This window comes from Python bivittatus, unplaced genomic scaffold (genome assembly GCF_059951505.1).
Source record: "Python bivittatus isolate LINGU-HERP-01145 unplaced genomic scaffold, Pbiv_v1 ctg000610_np1212, whole genome shotgun sequence".
In the NCBI taxonomy this organism is placed as follows: domain Eukaryota; kingdom Metazoa; phylum Chordata; class Lepidosauria; order Squamata; family Pythonidae; genus Python; species Python bivittatus.
In genome coordinates this window covers 29,232,524-29,255,172 of record NW_028277088.1, presented here as the reverse complement: position 1 = coordinate 29,255,172, position 22,649 = coordinate 29,232,524, and the positions used below count along the sequence as shown (strand labels likewise).

The following is a 22,649-nucleotide window of genomic DNA, read 5'->3' as shown; positions in this document are numbered from 1 at the left end:
AATGAGTTCGACGAAAGCAGAATCCTGGTGGATGAAATGTAAAAACTTCATACTTCTACCCTTGGTATCTCTTCTAAAAGATTTGAGTAACCAGACTGCTGCCTGATCCTGGCAATTTATTTATTTATTTATTTATTTATTTGTATGTATGTATGTATGTATGTATGTATGTATGTATGTATATGTATGTATGTATGTATGTGTGTATGTATGTATGTATGTATATATATATATATATATATATATATATATATATATATATATTAGAGATGGGCTGGAAACTGTTCTTTGGTTTGGGGATATATTTTTTGCCATTGATGACTGCATGTAAATGGACTGGACTGGGGTTTTCTCAGACTGAAGCCTTGGGGGAATGAGAGGGGATTCATGTTTATTTCATACTTTAAACTTATTCTATGCCTCAACAATAACTGTATTCTATTTCATGCCTAAAATCAGGGGAAAATATACATTACACATTTGGCAAGAAACTAGGGTATTTTGGTCAGAGAATGCCTTAGGGGCAACATAAAAGCAGTTTGGGGTTTGGAACCCTGAACTAAGGATTGTTCATCCTTGACACAGTAGATGTTGAGTTAGTTCAAGGCAACTTCCTATTTTTCTCTACAATTGCATTTTCAGTTAAAAATAACGTCTGTTTCCAATAATTGATTCATAATTACCTGTGGTTAGAAGTTTTTGCTGCCTCATTTGTTCCTTCAATAGCAAATGTTGCAAGAGAGCCTGATGGCTATTGTTTGGCTTCCCTTCTAAGACAATGGGCTGAGGGCCTGAAGGTGAAGAGATGGTCCCCCTGTACTGACTAGACATAGCCACTCCTTGCCTGATTGTCTGGGCCTCATTCTTTTGTTTTTCTTTAAATGGTGATGATGCCTACATTAAGAAATGAAGACAATATTAAAGAAGAAAACTTCTTCCAAGTTAAAAACTTACAAATCTGAACATATAAGTTGGAAAAACTTCATTATTCCCACAGCACAGGCTAATGGTGGAACTCAGTAGTCTGTGTCTGAAACTACATTCTCCAGCAAACAAGTGTGTGCATGTTTAATAAAGAGATATGACAGATAAGAGAGGCATCTTCAGCCCTTCTTGTCATCTGTCATTTCATATTTGTATCCATTTCCCACATATATTCCACATCAGACAAAAGAAGCTGGTGAAAGGTAAATAGAAAAAGTGGGAGACAGAAATGTTAGATTGCCCTGGGGTGCACATTACTTCAAAATTAATAAGTCAATGATATAATTTGTTTCTTTACTTGAAATAATAATAAAATTGTTGAGGTAAAAATGTAAAATGTTGAATAAAGCCTCTCTCTCTCAATAGTATATAGTTCAGCATTTTTCTTTGGAATCATTTTGCATTACCTTAACTTTGCCTTTGTCTTGAATTAAGAGTATGTGATGGAATACAAAAAAGCTGACACATCTTGATTAAAGCCAACAAAAATTCTCCTAAACCAGTCACTTACTGTGAGTGGTGGTTGTACTGCCGGAAGTCCTAAAGTGATGTTAGGTAAAGAAGGAGATGTATAGAGACTCAAAAGGTTCATTGATTCTTCGTTGATGAGAATGCGATGCTGTGGAACCATATCCTGTGGAAGTTTTTTAAAAAAGAAGATCATGTCTGACTAGCCAAGGATATTTCCATGTTGTGTTGGACAAACAAGAGGAAATCATTTCTCTTTCACACTAGTAGTATTCCACTGAAATCCTGATAATGGAAGACTTTGCTTCACAATTCTTAGAACACAATTTCACAAATGTGGCTATTAAATTCAAGCCATTGGAACCTGAATGGAGAATCAATCCACACCCTACTGGAAATTCAGAGTTAATCTCCAGTATATCTGGAGTGTAATAGGTTAATCTCCACATTATTTTTTGTTCATTCTGCTTGCTTGGAACTGCAAAACTCAGCAGAGTTGTCAAGTATTTTGTTGGCACCTGGTGCGCTGGGGGTGTTGGGGGATAATAAATACTGCAAGCCTGACATTAGCTGGGAATTGCCACTTTCTCTTGATCATCTATAATGGTAGTACTATTTATCTAACCACATACATTGTGCACTGGTTAGTTTGTTCCAATTCTTCCCATAGGGCTCATAAGGTACATGACTTTTCATTTCAGATATCACAGAAAATATTGGAATTAGATAAAATATTACTATTTTTCTTCATATGTATCTGAGATAATATAACATGCCCTTTCACAATCTAACATCATTTTTACCATATGTAAATGGTTTCTCAGTAGTCTGGTCACTCAATGTCAGATAAAGCATGAAACCTAGGGAGTCAGGGACTTGCTTTTTTGGACATGCTTTTCTGAGGGTTCCTGCATTTTTCTTAATGAAAATGTTAATTTTGCCCTTTCCTTCTCTGACATTCATGCTCTTCAACATGTGGCCTACTATACCTTCTAGAATTACCTTTTTTGTTGTTATTGTTTAACTCTTCCCTCCCTCCCAGACATTTTACACAATCAGAGCTGCAAAAGGTCTTACTGGACTTTGGAACTCTGGCATGATATGGTCCTCAAGGGAACCACATCCTTGAAAGAGAATACCCTCTGTAACAGTATGACACAGTGACTGCTTTCTTCCCAAACAAAAAGCATATGGCCCTCCAATAATAGACCACCTCTATGAGGGATCCTGTGCACTCAAGCTTTGACTAAAATAAATATAATAACTTGTCAAGCATGTTGTGTGGAGCTGTAGATTTTCCTCTGGACAAACCTGGGATATCAATTAACGCTGGAAAAATACCTAGAGTTAATACAATACAACCTCAGACTGTCACTAAAGAGTTGAACAGCCCAAAAACACAGGATGTTATTCCAAAACATAACCTTCCCATAGAGTTTGTTTGGAGACTAAGCCTATCCTTGACATAATAAAGGAATTGTCTATATAGGTCATCCATTAGAATTGAATGCAGCTCTTATTGTGTAAAATTAGAACTGAAAACACCCACCAGTGTAAAGTATTTATATTCATGTCCATGTGAAAATAAAATAGAATAATAATTCTATGTGAAATGCTGTTTATATTTTGTAGAAGTTGAAAACATGCAAGAGCTATAGTAGTTTGTGAACTGTTTTTTATTCAGTTAATACATTGTGCAATGAATATTTTAAATCTATATTTCTTTCTATTTCAAAACAACCATTGTACACATTTGAAATTTTAAGTATATTATTTAATATATCTTTTTAATGCCAAGACTTAGAAATATATGATTAAGGATGCTTAAATATAACTTTAAAGCTTGCATGCTCTTTAATGACACACTTGGTAATATTCAAATAGTGTATATTTAATTCAAAAGAAATCACAGCTGCCCTGCCACTAATGGTCCATAGCAGCCATTCTAAAATGGTGTAAAGAACAGCACAACAATCTCCAGTGGAATGAACGGCTATCCTCTGTGGTCGCCTGGCTGTTCAGGAAACATCACATGACTTGTGAAGGAGAAGGAGCCAGACATTTGTTTTCTTGGGCAACACAGATCAGAAGCCACAAAATGTCATGCCCTAATGAGAGTGTTCTGTGCAGAGAAGAACTTCAGACCAATTACTACATGCATCTTTAGGCAAGGGCTCTGTGGTAAAGCATGCAGTGCATTCAAAATGTCTGTGTAGGGCACGGAAATATTCCTGCTGGAACTCTGGAATGCTACTGTTTTTCAATAGAAATAATAATAAGATGGATCAATTATTTGGCTTGGTATACAAACATTTCTTTTGTTCCCATCTAATATGATTTACACTGCCAAGTCAAATTCTCCCATCAGTTTTGACCAAGGACTGATGTTTGGATGTTTATCTGGATGTTTAGGCAATGATATCTAAATTACAGACTATGTGTGGCCTATAGCGAAGACCTTCTTTTTAAAGGTTTTTCTTGCTGTACATACTATCTTGCTGGTCTTAGAGCAGTTGCCATTTAAGAAAGAAATCTAAGAAGAAATTCATGTGTAGCTCTTAATTTAAAATCCACACAATAAACTACACAAATAAACAGAATACTTTAATCAGTTCTGATGCTTCTGTAGTCACATTTAAATAATGAAGCAGTTTCTGTTTGCGGAGCTGAAATGATAAGCTAGACTTATATAAGACAGACACCAAACCCCAAGGGAATTAGGACTGCTGTGCCTGCAAGGCTTAAGGCAACCACTTTGCTCCTTAACTGTCTGAAAAGACCAGCACTTTCAACTTTCAACCCTCTTCTCAACTACTGACTGAAGGCCACTGAAGAGGTGCTGTTACGATGAATGGCCTACAGACATTTTGTACACCTTCTCTACAGAGTCATCTTTCCCAAGTTCCTTGAGAGTTCTTACTACAGTTGTGTACAGATAGGATGTTCTAGTTATTGTAAATAACTACATACTTAAATAATTATAACTCTGGTCTACAGAAATTTAGGGTGTGATCCTTCATGTGCTTATTAGAATATAAGTGCCATGGAATATATCAAGGCTTACTTCCAGGTAAATGTGTATTGGATTGCATGGTTAATTAATACTGTAGTATTAATTTTAATAATTTACCCAAATGAATTTGCATACAAATATATTAAAAGTTCTGGCAAAAATAACATTCTTTATTACAGCTAACTTTATTGATTTACTATTATTTAAACAGTAAACTAATATTATTGCCAGCCCAAACTAGATACAGTACTACTTGCAGGGAAAGCAATTATCATACATATTTTATTATGTAAGTTGGAGCATGGGAATCCCTGAATAACTTCAGGAGGGAGAAAGAGGAAGTATATTAGAAAGTGCTTGCATTTCAAGGGAAGTCGTCACAGATACTTAGAAATAAATTTTCTTTTTTATAGAAAAGGAGTACTAAAAGTACTTTGTACTAAGAAGTACCTCTCCACCCACTGATTTGTAAATAATTAATTTAAAATAATCAGAAATCTGCTACTGATAAGAAAAATTAAATTGATTATCTGATTAAATTTCAAACCTACATCTCTCACTGCACACACAGAAACATAATAACATGTATATATGTACGTGTGTATGTTATGGATGCTAACCTGTAGTCTTTCAGATATGGTACGATCTCATCACCCCCACCCAATACGGCTAATTCTCAGAGATAGTGAGATATAGTCCAAGAAGTGGAACAACATTACTGAGCTACACAGAGAGCAGAAAAATTATACCTGGAACAATGTAATAATAATAGACAAACTGGCCTACAAGAAAGACCAAATGAAGAATAGAAAAAAGACATGGCAAGGCAAACTATTACATGGCCAGTACACAAAAAAACTATCAGGCAAAGCCAATAACAATAAGACCTAGCAATGGCTAAGAGCAGGAAAGTTGAAGAAAGAGACAGAGAGGCTAATTTTGGCTGTGCAAGACCAAGCCTTAAGAACAAGTGCATACAAAGCCAGAATTAAGAAGACAGCAACAGACAGCAAATGCCGCCTCTGCAAAGAAGCTGAAGAAACAATAGACCACCTAGTTAACTGATGCAAGAAGATCACACAGATTGATTACAAACAATGCACAACAAAGTAGCAACAATGGTGCACTGGAATATCTGCAAGAAACACCATTTGCCTGCAAGTAAGAACTGGTGGGACCACAAAACAGACAAAGTTTACCTAAGGGACCGCCTCTCCCCTATGACTTCAACCTGTCCCACTCGATCACACAGAGAGGGCATGCTTCGGACCCCCTCAGTGAAAGAACTTTGATTAGCAGGGTCCAGAAGGTGGGCCTTCTCTGCGGTAGCCCCCACTCTTTGGAACATTCTGCCCCCAGAGGTGCGATTGGCCCCTCACTCCTGGCCTTCCGTAAGGCTTTGAAGACCTGGTTCTGCCACTTGGCCTGGGGTGGGGAGGGAATACCTCAAGCATGGGGATGGCAAGCCCCATAGAGGCCTTGTCTTCAGCCTCAGATTTTTCATCCTCTTGGACTCTCCTTCCCCTTTTTAGTAATGTTTTTAACTGATGTTTTATGTATTTATATATATTTATGTTTTTAATGTTTGTTGTGAGTTGCCCAGAGTTCCCCCATTGGGGGGGAGATGGGTGGTCAAGAAAATGAATGAATGAATGAATGGATGGATGGATGGATGGATGGATGGATGGATAGATAGATAGATAGATAGATAGATAGATAGATAGATAGATAAATAAATAAATGTAAGAGAAAATGAAGAAGCTAAAGTGCTCTGGGGCTTTAGAATTCAAACAGACAAGCATGTGCCACACAACACCCCAGACTTAACAACTTTTGATAAGAAAGACAAAAAAGTCTGGATAATGGACATTGCAATACCTGGATACAGCAGAATAGAAAAGAAAAAACTGGAGAAAATCAAAAAATACAAAGACCTGCAAATAGAAATAGTGTGACTTGGCAAAAGAAAGCAAAGATAGTACCAATAGTGCCTTGGTACTATCCCAAAACATCTGGAGCACCACTTGAACGCCATTGGCATTGACTAAATCACCCTCAGTCACTTGCAAAAGACAGCTTTACTTGGAGCAGGTTACATCCTGCAACCATACATTTAACACCATCAAACAAACTTGGGAAGGACTTGATAGGTGGATAAAAATGCCAAATCCAGTCTAAACAACTGGCTGACTATGCGACCAACAATAATATGGTGGTGGAGGTGGTAGTATTTCTGTTGCTGGAAGGATTACTCCTGCCTAAAGTGCTTTATATTATAAGCCTTGGAAGTAGGAATATAGTGGGAAGAAATTATCTGCTAATGCAATTTCAGAAAACATTTAAACCATGGCCTCCAAACAATATGCTCTAAATGACAGACATTTAAAAGTATTTTGCTGTATCAGTAGTTACAACAACTGTATCAGTACAGTTAGAAAAGTGCTTCATGGAAGGGAACCACTGTAGTAAAGCTTGATTGTTAATATTATTGAGAATTTCCTGTCATAGCAATCTGCGTTTCTCTTTGTTTTATTGGCTGTCATGTGCATATCTACTCAGATTGGAGCATCTGCAAGGCCCCAATATAACTATAAACTAGCCACAGATACAATGAAACAGCTGAAAAAAAGCACAGTTGAAAACCTGCGGTTTCACCTTATAACAATCCTGCCAATAGCTGCCAGTATAGTTTAGCAATATGAACTTCTGTTCTGAAATATCTTTTGAAGCACTTTTCAATGTTCATGTCTATGTGAAGAGTCTCAAAGCAAATTTCTCTGAGTGATAGATGGTTATTATTTTCATATCAGTTTTGCATATGTTTAATCGTGTCCATTCTGTTTCATTTCCAGACTAATCTGAATTTTCTCAAACAAACAAACAAACAAACAAAATCTCCACAAAAATTGTATTTAAACACTGTTTTTCACAGTACTATTGTCTTATGCACTTCAATTTTTGTGCCTAAAAATAGAGACAAAAATTAGAGGCCCTTTTTAATTGATCAAAATATTTAAATCATTTAATCTGACTAATTAAACATTACAACTCTTCTTGCAATACACTATATCAAACTGACTTAGGTTTCGTTATAGGAATTATAATGAAATATAAACATTTCAGTTTTGATGGGGCTCAGATAACAAAATGCTCCCCCAACAAAAACTCTTGCCAAATATAACACTAGAACACTGGGGAAAGATTAGGTAAGAATTCCTCTATATACTATTTATTTTGTTATTTATCCCCATTAAGAAGTCCTACAATCAAAATAACTTAATAATGTGGACACACGTACCTATATTGGAAATGTGACAGCTATTTCTATTAACATAAGCAACTATGTTCCTCCAACTTATTTTCTAATATACATATTTCTGACAGTCAGTTGAAATCAACAGTCCTACTTCAAAGTTTTTCCTACAATAAATGCTTTTTTAAAAAATCTGAAGTCACATTGTTTAAAACACTGCAAACCTGAGATTGATATGACCCAACCATCCTAACACAATAAATTAATAAGCTCATTGACTATCTTTCTATACCATCAATACATATTTAAAACAACAATGGAAGGCAGGGAAATCTTTATACTGAATCAGACCCATTGGTATATCTGGGTCACTATTCTTTTCCCTGATTAGCAGCAGGTATGCAGTATTTAAGATCAAAGTCTTTCTTAGCCTACAGGTACCATGGATTGAAACTGAGATCTTCTGCATGCACAGCAGATGTTTTACCATTAAATGATGGCCTTGTTTCCTAATCAATATTTAAACAGCAGTTTAAAATCATATCATATAATAGTAAATTAGTTTGCTTTAATATTCAGCAATAACATCATTTTTTAAAGCCTGCAACATGTTTTCCCCCACTCCAAAGTTTTAAAAGATACTTAAAACTGGATTATGAGAAAATATTTAATTCTTATAGAGTAATGGAGAAACTCTACTCCATTTTATTGCTCAACATGATGAAACGTGTAGCAGAATCTTCTCAGAAGACATTAGTGCTCTGGAATTAACAGATGATGCAGCATTATTTTCTTATCTGAATTAAACTTTCAGAGCTGAAAGTACTGCTGTATGGATTAGTGTGTTTTGAAATTCTACAGATTTAACTTCCTGGAATCTTATTCCAAGCTTTATGAGTCAAAAACACCACATGTTAGCTATCAATGTAACCTTTTAGGGAAGGGGATTGTTCTGGGCCAAAGAGAAGCTACTTATCAGTGTGAAGAGGTCACACGCCTGCCCTTGGATCAGAGTTCACACATACAATTAATTCGTTATTAGAAAAAGTCACTGTTGGAGACTGAACTGAGGTTTGCAGTCTTCAGAGGTTAGTGTCCTGCCAATGACCTGAAGAAATTATCCTTTTAGCTTTCTATCTGACAAATTACTTTCCCTTATGCTTTTTTTTTATCAAAAGATTTCACAGGTTGCAATCTTGCAAATGTTTTTCCATTTTTTCATTTTCCATTGAATTTAACAGAAATCAACACAGTGCAAATATATGAAAATTACATGCTTAATAGTAGATTTATGCAGGGGAAAACTACATTTTGTAGTAAGTTTTAATGTTTTTTGATACATGAATCCAAGTCCAGGAATACAGATAAATACAATCATTATCTGCATATTTAAGCATTAAGTTATTTGCCTGATGGTTAGCAAAAATATGTCAGCCTCCCAGTTCTTACATATCATGTGCCTACCTATCCTTTTAAACTGAGAGGTCAGGGATTCATCTTACAATCTTCTGCATATAAAGAGGTGTTCACCGACACAGAAAGTGCCTCCATGCCAATGGTGCTTATGAGTGTCCCCCTTTCCTTTCACTTATACAAGGTGTTTAGGTAAAGCCCCATCCATTTTTTTTAAAGCATCCATACAAAATGCAGGAAAAGCCTGAGACTTAAAACATCATGACAGAACATGTTAATGCTTTGCAGAACAATGAGAAGTGTTACCAGATTGCCTTTTTGTTAGCATATCTGAAGAGAACCATTTAGTTTTTTAAAAAATATATAAATTTATTTTCTGATAATTTAGTTCACATGAGGAGGGATAATAACTCATGGTACAGGGTATGACTGCATGCCACATATCTCAGGTTCAATTCATAATATTTTCCAAGTCTGGAGAGAAGTATCTAAAAGTAGATGATACTAAACCAGATGAACAAAGTAGATCAATACTGAGTTGAACTATTGCCTTCTGATCAACATTTAGGATGTATGTAACATTAAGTACTTCTGATTCTCCCGCCCTCCTTCTAGTTACAGTTCTTTTGTGTTGAAAATATTACAGCCACAGAGCAAACAAGCTGCTTCATAGTGTAGATAGAAAGCTTTCCAGAACAACTTGCAACTCTATTTTTTTCTAAAGTTGTATTTCTCCAGCAAAGGTTTTTGGTAGTTCCTATGTTATATTAAATTATTTAACCAACATTTAGTAGTCCAATTGCTAATAGACATCTCCATCCTAACTACACACATACAACTGTGTGGAAGTCCAGTTGATGGTGGGAAAAGGCTGTCTCAGTGGCCTCATCTAAACTGTGGGACTCCCTTCCCAAAGTCTACATTGGCCCCATATTAGATGGCCTTTCATCAGTTAAGATCGTATTTAGGGAAGTGCAGTCCACATGGAGTGTAAATTTTATTTGACAGTTGGTTTTTATTTAACCAACTGTATCTGCCTACTTTGTGATAAAGCACTTCTTTCTTCTAACTGTTCTTTTGGGGGGTAGAAGAGGATATTGTGTTGGTAGTTGTCCTAAGCAGTATGTAAACATTATTGGATATAATGTTCAAATAAATAAATATTAGCCTCTTACAATGTAAACGTTGATTTTTAATGAACACTGGGGATGTACAAAACTAGTATGAGTAATGTATTACAATTCACAGCAATGAAATAATTGGCAAGCATGAAGTATCATTAATAAACCTGTGCCAGCATTATCAACTAGGATCCAACCCTCAGAAAATGAATGAACCTTCATGTTGATTCTGAACTGAGCTGAGAGAATTGTCTGATAAATGCATTGCCTTTGATACTTTTGAATATTTTCATTTTCTTTATTCCATGAAACTAAAAAACACTTCACTTTCATTTTATCAGTATTTATTTTGAACTCAGAATCAAGGTACACTTGCAATGGTTTCAATGCAACTTTTGTCAGGATTTATAAATAGTGCAGACATACTGCAAATTAAATTAAGGCTACACTGACACACCAAATTTGAATATAAATTAAATAATTGTTAACTGTACAATACAAACATATTTTACATCCTATAAATACATAGCAGGAAAAAATCTTATTATTGGCCAGTGAAAATTAATTAAAATTAATATAAAGGGAGTTTTTCTTTCATAATGGTCTTACATAAAAGAATAGCATAGACCATACTTCAAAATACATCCCCAACTAAACTAAATTCCTAAATTATTTTCCTGTTCTCAAGAAAGCATTGCTTGATCACTCTGCACTTAGCCAGACACATAATTTCCATTTTGTATGACAACTCAGTAAAATAACAAAACTAAACTGGTTTAAATCAAGGTTATTTAGATACTTAGGTTGCACGCAGCTGTAGCTGAATTGTTATATATTTTGAGGTTGTGTGCTTTGCATGTAGGCTTTTAAAAACTTATATGCCCCTAAGACATGAATATCAAGGAATATATATTCTTTATTAAGTTTGTGGTTAACTGTGGTTTATGTTTGCATACAAAATATTTCATTACAATATATTATAATATTATCCAAACAGAATACCATTAACATTGCTTAAAACTGACCTATCTGCTAGTATAATTCATTAAATACAGAACCTTTGATTTTAAATTTCTTGCATATTTGCTGTTTCATTTCCCTCCCATTATGTCATTGTTTATATAAAAGCAATAGAGGCATATCTGAGACTAGAAGAAGTTAATTTTAATCATTAAAGGCAGCTTGCCCTGCATCCCAATATTTTAGATGTTAATTTTTGCACTTGTATCTACCCCCGATCCATAGGACAGCTTTGGAACAGTTAGTAGCATCAGAATCAGGAGATGGCATTTCTAGACAGCTGCTAATGGCTACAGTTGCTCACTTGTGCTTGAATATGCAATTTGCCACTATATTCACCCTAGATATTATAGAAAATCATGCTGGTGATTGCTCTGACCTGATATCACTACTGTTCACTACTGTTTTTCTTCTTATCTACCAATAAGACCATTTACCTACTTCTATTCATGGTGGAAAAATATTGGACAAAGTGTCCACAGATGTCCAAAAAAAGGTATCCATCCATCCATCCATCCATCCTTGTATGCTGTTCCAATCATGTCTGACTTTGAGATGTTTAGAGTTCCAAAACAGTAATAAGATTAAAAATAAAAATCATAACCCATATATATAATCACTCTGATAGGAGAGACAGATATAACCCTTAAGACCCAAAGGTCCACTGAAACAATCAGTTCTTAATGGCTTTCCAAACAGAGTTGTGTCCAGTCGGACATTGGAGGGAATGTTGTTCCAAAGAGGGGATGGGGGGCAGTTGAGAAGGCCCAAACCTGAGATCTCTGAAAATGACATTGCCTAAAAGTAGTAACCCAGAGGAAACCTTATTTTGCAGATTTAAAAGGATAGGCAGAGTCCACTGGGAGAACCATAAAGGACTTTAAAGGTGACAACCAGCTCCTTGAATTGCATCCATAAACAAAATGATAACCAATGTAATTCTCAAAGCGCAGATGTTACATGATAAATCACCTAGCACCCATAACTGCTTGAGCCACTGCATTTTGGACTAGTTGCGGTTTTGGGTGACCTTCGAGGTCAGTCCAGTAATCCAAATACCAGATACATGAAACCATTCTTTTCTTACCTCAGCTTGGGAATTTGATGGCAATACTGATGTTTCATTCTCTGTATTTCCTGTAGGGCCATTACTTGGTGAACTAGGTCCTGATCCTGGGGAACTGCTACCAACTGATGATTCTAGAAGGTTGGTAAAGGAAATAAAAATAAGTAGGAATGATAATCAGAAAGTTTCAGCTACAACAGAAAATAAGTTGCACATACAATGTCTTCTTTTATTCATGTTACAATTTTTCTTTACCTCATAATGTTTCTAATGCATAAAAACCCACAATTTATTACTTGAGCAATATTTTCCTCCCTCCAAGATGGGCAAGTTTCTCAGTGGTAGGCAAAATACTAAAAAAAAAGTTCCTAATGAGTAAAGGAAAAGGAAGTACTTTTGGCTGCATTCTCTGCTGCCTCTGTAAGAGACCAGCATGATAGAGATACTGGACTCCCAAAGGTCAAGATAACATGTCATCAATTCATGAGGCCTGGTGCCATTCCTAGGCTGTTTGGATAAACCCCTGGAGGACTCAGTTGTGAACCGGCCTTTATATGAGCAACTAATAAAAAACAATACCTCATTTGCAGTGCAACTCAGTCAGTGAATTCTAAGGGAAAAGCAGGCATCTTCAAAACCTTAACATAGCATATTAATGGTTATATCATACTTTGTTTTGCTATAAAAAGTTCTGCTTTTTTAAGGTTACATGGTTAGGCAAAACAACATACCACTGTTGAAGAACAGATTAAAGAGCTAATTAACGCTCTTAATGTAGGCAAAGAAGATATAATTGATGAGCTGATCAAACAGGACAAAATGTATTTTACTGTGAGTTTCCATGCAAATCATATACCTCAAAATAAATAGAAAGCTTGACTTTCTAGCTGTTCTTATTCTTTTTTAAAAGGCTTACTCCAACTACATTAGATGTAGTTAATTTTTATCAAGCAATTTGTTTCTCTAGAACTGTTTCTAACTCCAGTCGCAGGATACACATGAAATTAACTGAGAGTCTATTTCCATGTTCTGTATTAAAATCACTTGTTATAACTTGTTCTGAGCCATATAAATTGGATAAACAAAAATTGGAGTAAATAAGTATTCCATATAATGGTATGTTTATACATACTTTGCATTATGCAAATATAAAGTCCCATTTATTTTATAAAAAGTGAATAAACAGATGGCTCATAAGTACTGTCTACAAAAATAATCTTGATGTTAATGAGCAAAAGACACGCAACATCATTCGGTTCCTTTAAATTAGTTATTTACTAAGACTGTGATTCTGAAATGATTGAGAACTGCTTCAGTTCTCATGAAAACGCAAGCATGGTACCTCTCTGCTACTCATTAAAGGAGCCTGATCTTTTTCAGGTTTCTGCACAAACTAGAAAATAAAGATGCTATTTCTTTAAAGACTCCATTAATTAAAGTGACTTTTAAAACAGCAGAAATAGCAGCATCTTTTTTCAAGTTTGCATGGAATCCTGGAAAAGGATGGCCATCTTTAACATATAGCAGGAGGTACTGTGGTCCATGCTTACATAAGGTCTGAAATATTTCTTGTGAATCACTTATTCTAAATCATTTTTCAAAAGTGCACAATCCTAGGATTTACTCTAACTTAAAAAATGTCTTCCAAATAATTATTCCTATCAAAAGAAACCAATAACAGAAATAATATTAATTTAGGCATGATATTTCCAGTCCAATCCATTACCTGTCACCTCAAATAATCTTTTCTTGAATGAGCATACCACTGTTCCATCCTTCCTTCTGAGTAAAGGGCTGCTTCTTCTTTCTGCTACTTTTTGTTTTAACCTGGAGCGAACTTTCAAGTTGGGCTCGGAGGCTGAGAATAAGATCACAAAATCTATTGTTAGAGACTATAAACCTGCAAGGCTTCCTTCTTGGACTTGTTGCTGTCCTGGGTTTGCAGTGTTTGTCTACAGCTTCCAATTTAGCAACGTGGCCATTGGACAAGCTTATGTAGGTGATTAAATAATGGCAGGTTCACATACATAAGTTTAAACTACTATTTTAAACCACAGTTTTATGTTATCTGTTTACATATACGGAATGCAATGAATTATAGAATGTTTGGTTTGTATTTAGTCATCTTATTCATGGTTTGTCATTGTTTTCTGACCAAGCCTCCAATAAATCTACAAATACCAATTGAAAAAGAATAAACCACCAGCAAAATGCAAACAAGCCATGATTAGCTTGTTCTTCTGCAAAAACCTTTGGCTTATTGGACTCCTAATCACCTCTTTAAATCAAACAGTAGAGTTTGATTTATGAATTCTACATGTTTATATAAAACAAGTGTGGCTGACATGTGGTCTTTTTAATATTATTACTTGCAATTCCCATCATCTCTCACATTTGCCATGTTGATAGGGCTGAGGAATGGAATTCAAAATCTGGAAAGCCAAACCCTGATGTAAAATATTTTTCAAAACTATTTATTTATTTATTTTACTTTATTAATTTCCCAAATGCCCTGTAAAATGCACCAATGTTGTTTTATTATTTTTTAAGTGAAAAAGCATACTTAAAGAATACATATTAAGCCCATGGCAATGATCACAACTGAACAGCAAAAAACAGAATAAACTCTAATATCTCTATTTTTTTAAAAAAAGTAAATGTACTTAAATGTACTTATTTATTTACTTATCTCTTTCAGTGTCACTCCATACCTACATGCTCTGAGTTATGTATAATGATCAGAAAAAGGATTAAAACACCATAACACTACAACCATATAAACTCCACCCACCCATTCCAAAAGCAGCAACAATAATCCACCAAGGAGAGGTCCAATGTTATCATCTCCTATTGTGCTGTCAAAGAGCCATGTTTTAACAGCCATGTTTCAACAGGAAAGTGCTGATTTGGTTTTATAAGAGCAAGCTGATCTACAGAAGGAAGCCATCACTGAGAAGGTTAAAGGATCCCTGTGGGTAGAATTCAAGAAGGTAATCTTGAAGACATCCAGGACCTAAACCATGTAGAGCTTTAAAGGTGATAACCAGCACTCTGAATTCACCCCAAAGCTAACTGGCAGGCAGTGCAGCTCCTGGAGTAGAGGGTAAGTGGGTAAATTTAGAAGCATGCATAACTACCCAGATGGATGCATGCTGTACAAGGCTAAGCCTCCTTTAATGGTCTTCAAGGAGGTTATAAACCTCCAACAGTAAGGTAACAAGGGCATGAGGGGCACCCGCCTGTGGAACCTCATTCCACCTGAGACTAGGTTAGTCCCAACCCTGCTGGCATTTCACAAGGATTTGTGCCCAGGTCTGGGGCCCCAGAACTGTGATAGAGCTCATCGCTTGGCTTGTTGATATTTATTTTATGAAGCTCAGCTGCTATGTGTTTTTATTTTATATTATGTATGTTATTTGTTTTTATCTATTTTACTGTAATCTGCCCAGAGTCACATATGTGAGATGGGCAGCTATATAAATCAAATATAGAAATGAAAATAAATAAAACGAGCGATTATGTGCAATGCATCCTGATTCAGGAAAGGACAAAAGTGATGCACTACGTATAATTGTGCAATGGCTGTCCTGGCCATGGCCTCCACCTACTGTTCAAGCAGAAGTGTGAGTCCAGGAAAAGAACAAGATTCTGAACCAGCTCCATATGGGAACATAACCCTATCCTGTAGAGAATCAGGGAGATGACCTTGAGGGAAATAGTCAAGAACCATTATATAAGAAAAGAAGCTGAAACGTTCCTTAAGTCCTGGAAAACAAGATGGTATTCACTGGGATATACAGTAAGAGGAAAGGGAGGCAAAGCACAATCAGGCTTGGAAAATTCTGTTTCTGTCTCAATAAAGTATAGTTCTAGTCTTCTGAGGACTCTGTTTCCTTACCTGGTTTGTCATTGCAAGCCTGATTGTCCTTTACCTCCTCTCCCTCTTACATCCCAGTCTCTTCCAAATACTACCTTTTCCTCAAGGTGGTCTCCCTGATTCTCTACATAACCAGAGCTATAGACATATTCAGACTGTTCCATATTCAGGCCTTTAGATACACAACTATTCCAGCCTATTAGTGTTCAGTGTAGGTGTGGAGCTGGTTATCATCAGCACACTGACGATACCTCACCCTGTATCAATGAATGACCTTACCCAGCAGCTTCATGTAAATGTTGAATATCAGGGCACCCTGTAATGGACAAGCTGAGCATTTGACCTCTCCCCAGACACACACTGTCTCCCCATACACATACTGTTTGGTATTGGCTACTCAGGAAGAATAATAACTACTGTAAAATAGTCCCCCACTCCTAATCCTGCAAGAGGTTCAGATACCAGTTTTAGCAGCCTTCATGGCCAATGGTACTGAAGGCTGCTAAAAAGTCCAACAAAACCAGGACAGTCACACTTCTCCATCTCAGCCTTGCCAGAGGCAATCTAGCAGAGCAACTAGTCTGGTTTCAGTTCCATACCCAGATTTGAATCTCAACTGATATGGGTCTAGATAATCCATTTTCTCTGTAGTTGCAAGACCAGCACCTTTCCTAAAAAAAAAAGATTGGACACCAGAATGTAATAATCTAAATAGCCGGGTTGAGTGATGGTTTCTTAAGGAAAGTTGGGGTTGTCTTGGAAGATGACTTGGAGAATTCAGCCAGTGCTGAATACAGTAACCAGGCTGCTAACGGGTTAGAGTCATTTAGTTGGTTTTCCTCAGTCTTGTTGGCACTGTGTTGGGAACTTTTTCCAGTGCTGTTTATCACTTATAACACTGCACATTGAATTCAGATTTCCTTCAGTACCATCTGGTCTAAATAGAATTTTCCCATCTAGTGTAGATTAGCAGGAGTTGCTCCGCATTCCCATCCTCAGGAAGCTAGAAATATGGGAGTGAGTAAGCAAGGATTTTCCATTCCTGTTCTAGTCCTGTGGAAAGTCTGCCACCTAATGCTTGGAGAGACCTCATGCTCCTACCTTTTAGAAAGGCAACAAAGACTATACAGGTAGTCCCTGGGTTAAGAATGCCTGGATTACAGACAACCCATAATTAAGAATAGAGCCTATTGTAGCCAATTCAAGTTAAATACACAATGATTCAAGTTCATTACACAATACTACTTATATAATAATACTGTTCTGGCATACAGTACATACAAATTCGACTTAAGAACAGACCTTGGAAACAGAACTCGTTCTTAAACTGGGGACTACCCGTACTCTTTCATCATTCTTTTGAGGATTAAAGTTGTTTTCTTTCTCTAGTTTTAGTTTCTTTTGTGACAGTAATAAATATTTTTAATTACAATAATAAAAAAAATAAAATAAGTAAATTGTTTTGAGTCTAATCACCTGGCAAGATAGAAATTGATGGGATAAATAAATATAACGACCTTGAAATTGTGATACACTTGCTGGTACCCATTATATATTAATATACTCTACATGGGATTGCCTTTCTGCCCAGACCAGGAGCTCCAGTTGGTATGAAAGTCAACAGTCAGATTGGTCTTAATAACAAGGCAAAGAAACCATATTGCAATGGCTGGTGTGTGTCTTCTGGGCTGTGTGGCCATGTTCTGGAAGTTTTGTTTCCTAACGTTTTGCCAGCATCTGTGACCGGCATCTTCAGAGAGCAGGAGAACAAAACAAGCAGCCACTCGTTAACCCTAACCCCACACCCCCACACACATCCCACACACCCCCTAACCCCCCCACCACACACCCCCAACCCCCCCTTCAGATCTCTATAAATACCCACAAAAGGGTCTCATCCTGGGCACAGAGAGAACTGCTCCTGTCTGTGCTCCTGCTCTCTGAAGATGCCGGTCACAGATGCTGGCGAAACGTTAGGAAACAAAACTTCCAGAACACGGCCACACAGCCCGGAAGACCCACACCAGCCATCGTATTCCGGCCGTGAAAGCCTTCTACAATACAAACCATATTGCATTCGTGATTAAGGCACTGCACTGGCTGCCAATTCATTTCTAAGCAAAATACAAAGTCCTGATCATTATCTTTAAGACCCTACACAGCTTACAATACATCCAGCTTATTTCAGTGAATGTCTCTTGCTCCATGAATCCCATGGATTAACAGCATCTGAGAGGTCCAGGAAGTTGTTTGTCAATGACTCAGCACCGAGCTTTCTCTACTACTGCTCTTTGAAATGCACTCCCTGGATACTTGAGAATCCCAATATATTTGTTAGCTTTTAAAGTAGCCCTTAAAACACATATTTTAACTGTTGCTTTAACTATTAATTTTAATCATTAATTTTACCTATCATTTACTTGATATTTTAGCAGTTTATTAATTTAATTTTAAATTTGTCTTTATGGTAAACCACTAAGAGAATTGAGTAGTCAGCAATATATCCTGTTAAATAAGTAAATATTCTAACGTTCTGTTCTAATGCACCAGCCCATCAAAGCTATAGCAATTCTGTTTTAATATTTTTACAACTTGTCTGCCCCTCTCTCATGGTTTGTACTGTCGAAGGCTTTCACGGCCAGAATACGATGGCTGGTGTGGGTCGTCCGGGCTGTGTGGCCGTGTTCTGGAAGTTTTGTTTCCTAACAAGCTTTATTTTCCCCATCAACACGCAATAAAGATAAAGTATAATAAAGATTGTCTCTTTCAATCTTGCAATATTACATTTGCTAGCAAGGTCATCTCTAATTTTGAATAGATTTGCATTTAGAATTGAATATATAGTTCTCTATGTTCCTTAAGTATATATTTCCATACTGAAGCTTTTCAGCACCTAAGGAGAAGTCTCACTCTGAGTAAGTTTTTAGACCCAAGGGGCTCTCATTGCCCTTGTAGTTTTAATTACCTAGCTATCAATTGCACTCATTCCTAGACCAGGAAGTCTTGCTCACAGTCACTCATGCCTTGGTCACTTCCCAGTTTAATTGTGGCAATGTGCTCAAAATGGGCAGCCTTTGAAGACCATCCAGAAATTATAACTGGTGCAGAATGGCGCAGTTTCTTTCCAGACACAATTCAAGGTGCTGGTTATCACCTTTAAAGCTCTACATATCATGGGGCCAGGCTATCTGAGGGACTGCCTCTCCCTGAGAGTATCTTCCTGCTCCACCACATCAGATAGTGGCCCTGACCCTGTGGATCCCCCCTGGGATCCAGTAGGCCCTCACCCTTCTAGCTTTCCAGTGGGCCATAAAAAGCTGGCTTTTCCATCAAGCATTTGGATAGGGTCATTATGATTGTTTATGTATTGGGGAGTATTGATTTGGGTACCAGGAGTTGGGGTTTTGGGGGGGTGCGCTGTTCTTTATTATTTGCTTAATTGCTGTTGGCTTGAGCCACCCAAAGTTATGGAACAAACGTTGGGTGGTATATAAATTTCTTAAATACATGCATGCATGCATACATAAAATATGCTGCATTACATTTATTTGCATAAAGAGAGATGACAGTTTTTATGATGTTACCTAAATTATGCTACTGTCAAAAAGATGAAGACTTTATATAAAATATGAAGAATTATTCTTTAAATGAAAAAAAATATTTTACAACAATGGCAAAAATTAGACAGGAAAACTGGATTGGAATTTAGTGTGACCATTTCCCATAAATAATGATGCCCTGATTTTATAACATGGACAGTTACAACGAGGAAAAATTCAAAGCAATAGTCAAGGAATATTGTATTGACTTAATTTACTAGTTTGCTTCTTATTTGTTATTACACCCAATTCTACTATCTGGAAGTACTTTATTGTATCAAGAATAGGTGGCCCTATAAATCAAATAAATAATAGTAAATTGAAATGGAATAATAAAGATAAAAAAGAGGGGGAGGGATAATTCTGCTCTTACAGAATTGCTCTGAACTGCCATGAGCTCATCAAAACATCAAATTATGATCTGCCATAGAGGAGCACCAAACCCTACTAAAAAATGTCACAGATGGTGGTTGCCTGGTCATTGCGGCATACTGAAACCCATCCGGTTGGCTCTCCAGGTGAAAAGTAGTTCCAAAAGAGTGATATTGTGAAGTTTTTTAGTCCAGCTCTGATTATTTTGAGGAATTTGGCCCCCAACAAGTTATTTAAAGGATAAGCCTGACCTTTGGCTTGAAAAAAATTAGAGCAGGCATGAATAATATTTTGCAGATGGAGATCACACTTCACTTTGAAGAGTATGCTTCTAAGGGCTATAAGTGAGTAGGCCAAGTGGGTGAAGCTGTGCCCCATCTATGGGGAAAGCCAGTATTTGCTATGATTGGGATTTTCTCTTCTACAGTAACTCTACTTCCAGTTCGTGTATACAGAAACGATTAGGGAGAAACATCTACCAACAAATGAATAAACATCTACAAACTAATGAGTACGACAAATATCTTATCAAAATAACATATTACCTGCAGACTTATTTAGGGAAATCAAGATTCAAATCCCTGCTCAGCCATGAAGCTCCCTGAGTGACCTTGAGTTAATCATTATTATTCAGCCTAGCCTATCTTACAGGATTGTTGTGGGGATAACATGGGAAGAACTATGTATGCTGACCTGAGATGCATGGAAAAAATGAACATTTATAAATATTAAGACAAAAGTGACAATGTTATCTGTTACTGCCTCCCTACAGAATTTAGTTCAGATAGAATTACTTTTATGATTTGGATTTTTTAATCTGAATTATTAAATAAGCTTGACCTAATTAGCTTCATGCACAGCATAACCTTCCATCTGGTAGAGTAATTTTACAGACTTAATTGTATACCACCATAAGTCAATGGGACACTGAGGAAAACTATTGAAAAGCTATTTCCTTTTCTTTGGAAGAGAATTATGTACAATTTCAGCATGATTTGCATTGCTAACACTGAAAGCCAACTGGGAGGAATCACTCTCATTTATATTACTTTCCCATGAGAAAATCAAGAAAGTACTATAAAACTAGTGCCATTATTCAAAAAGAGCGCCAAAATACTTACTTGGCTTTAGCCAAGACAAGTTGCTTGGCAGAATGAATCCTTAATAACAAGTTGTGAGTCTGAGCACATATTTAATGTCAACTTCTACATAACTTGAAAAACATCCTTTATTAGTAACCAACATAGTCTGTTTTAAAAGTCTTGCTTCATAGTCACGACTAAGTGGGTGAACTTTGTGTTCTCATCTAAGATGAGAGTTTGTGTTGACCAGACCAGAAATGCCATTACATATGTAATTCCTTACAGTAGCAAATGGGATCTGCCTTACTCTTGTGGGGCTCTACAGGGTTCCCTCCTTACACATCTTTCTTACTGCAGATCTATCACACTACTTTATCAGACTGTCAGACTCTACAGCCTCCTGAATGCGGGAGGAAATATTTAGATATCCCAACAACTTCACAATTGTGCAGAGTTTGAGCTAAGCTAACATTCTGAGATCTTCTTTTTCACCAGGTGAGTGATATGAGGAAGAAATAAAGGGGGATGTGTCTGCTTTAAATGAAACAACAACTAAAAATCCTACAAGTATTGATTGGACTAAGAGGTCGCTGAAACTATAGAACAGATGGAAATCTATACATTTGATTCTCAACTCTGAAATATATCACAAGGTGCTTGAACAAAGAAAAGCCTTTCAATATCACTTTCACAATACCAGTCACTTAACATCAATTTCAAATTGCAGTCTGGCCTTCATTGCATTGTCCAGCCCAAATCCCTCCAGATATGTGAGGATAACAACTCATAAAACTGTCTGGCAGCATGGCTGGAGAGCACCAGATTAGAGACAGTTGCCCTAATTTATCTATATTATTGACTTTATAAAATGAGAGAAAAAAAATCTCTTTCTTACAGAAAGTTGTGATCAATTAATATGTGAACTTTTATAAGTGATAAAGCAACAGAACTCAAAGCAATACGCTCCATTTATGTTCTACAGCTGAAGGCTGGCTTTGATACAATATTGAAACTATTTTGGAAGAAGAATCTTTGAAAAATCTGATGTCATATTTGCAGCCTGTTTGCATATTTTCTGCAACCTGTTTTGTCCATGTGATTCATCCCTTCCTCTACATCTCGATACATTCTGCAATCTAAGTACAGTCTGCCATCATTACCCTTAAAGTTATATTCACCTGGCTACTACTGAGTTATCTTGCACCCACAGGATTTATTTACTCCAACCAGACTTCAGCTTGTTTAGAAATAGTCTGGCAGATGACTTATTTCCCCAGGTTGGCTCCCTATCTTCCTATTCATTCAAATAATAAAACTTCTTTTTGTACCTGTATAGACAGGTCACATTTAGGCAACATTTGCAAACCATCAATTCTGCCTT

General features: G+C 36.5%; 1 protein-coding gene across 4 annotated transcripts in view; it reads right to left on the bottom strand.

Annotated features, from left to right (window-relative positions):
* Positions 1-22,649, bottom strand: part of HDAC9 (histone deacetylase 9) — an 85,160-nt gene that overhangs the window by 14,537 nt on the left and 47,974 nt on the right. For all 4 annotated transcript variants that reach the window (XM_088150674.1, XM_088150672.1, XM_088150673.1 and 1 more), the window contains exons 7-10: positions 14,065-14,196; positions 12,360-12,472; positions 1,496-1,618; positions 684-894 (exon numbers count right to left, since the gene is read on the bottom strand). In XM_088150674.1, coding sequence (XP_088006800.1) covers positions 684-894; positions 1,496-1,618; positions 12,360-12,472; positions 14,065-14,196 — 579 coding nt within the window. The remainder of the gene's footprint in view (positions 1-683; positions 895-1,495; positions 1,619-12,359; positions 12,473-14,064; positions 14,197-22,649) is intronic.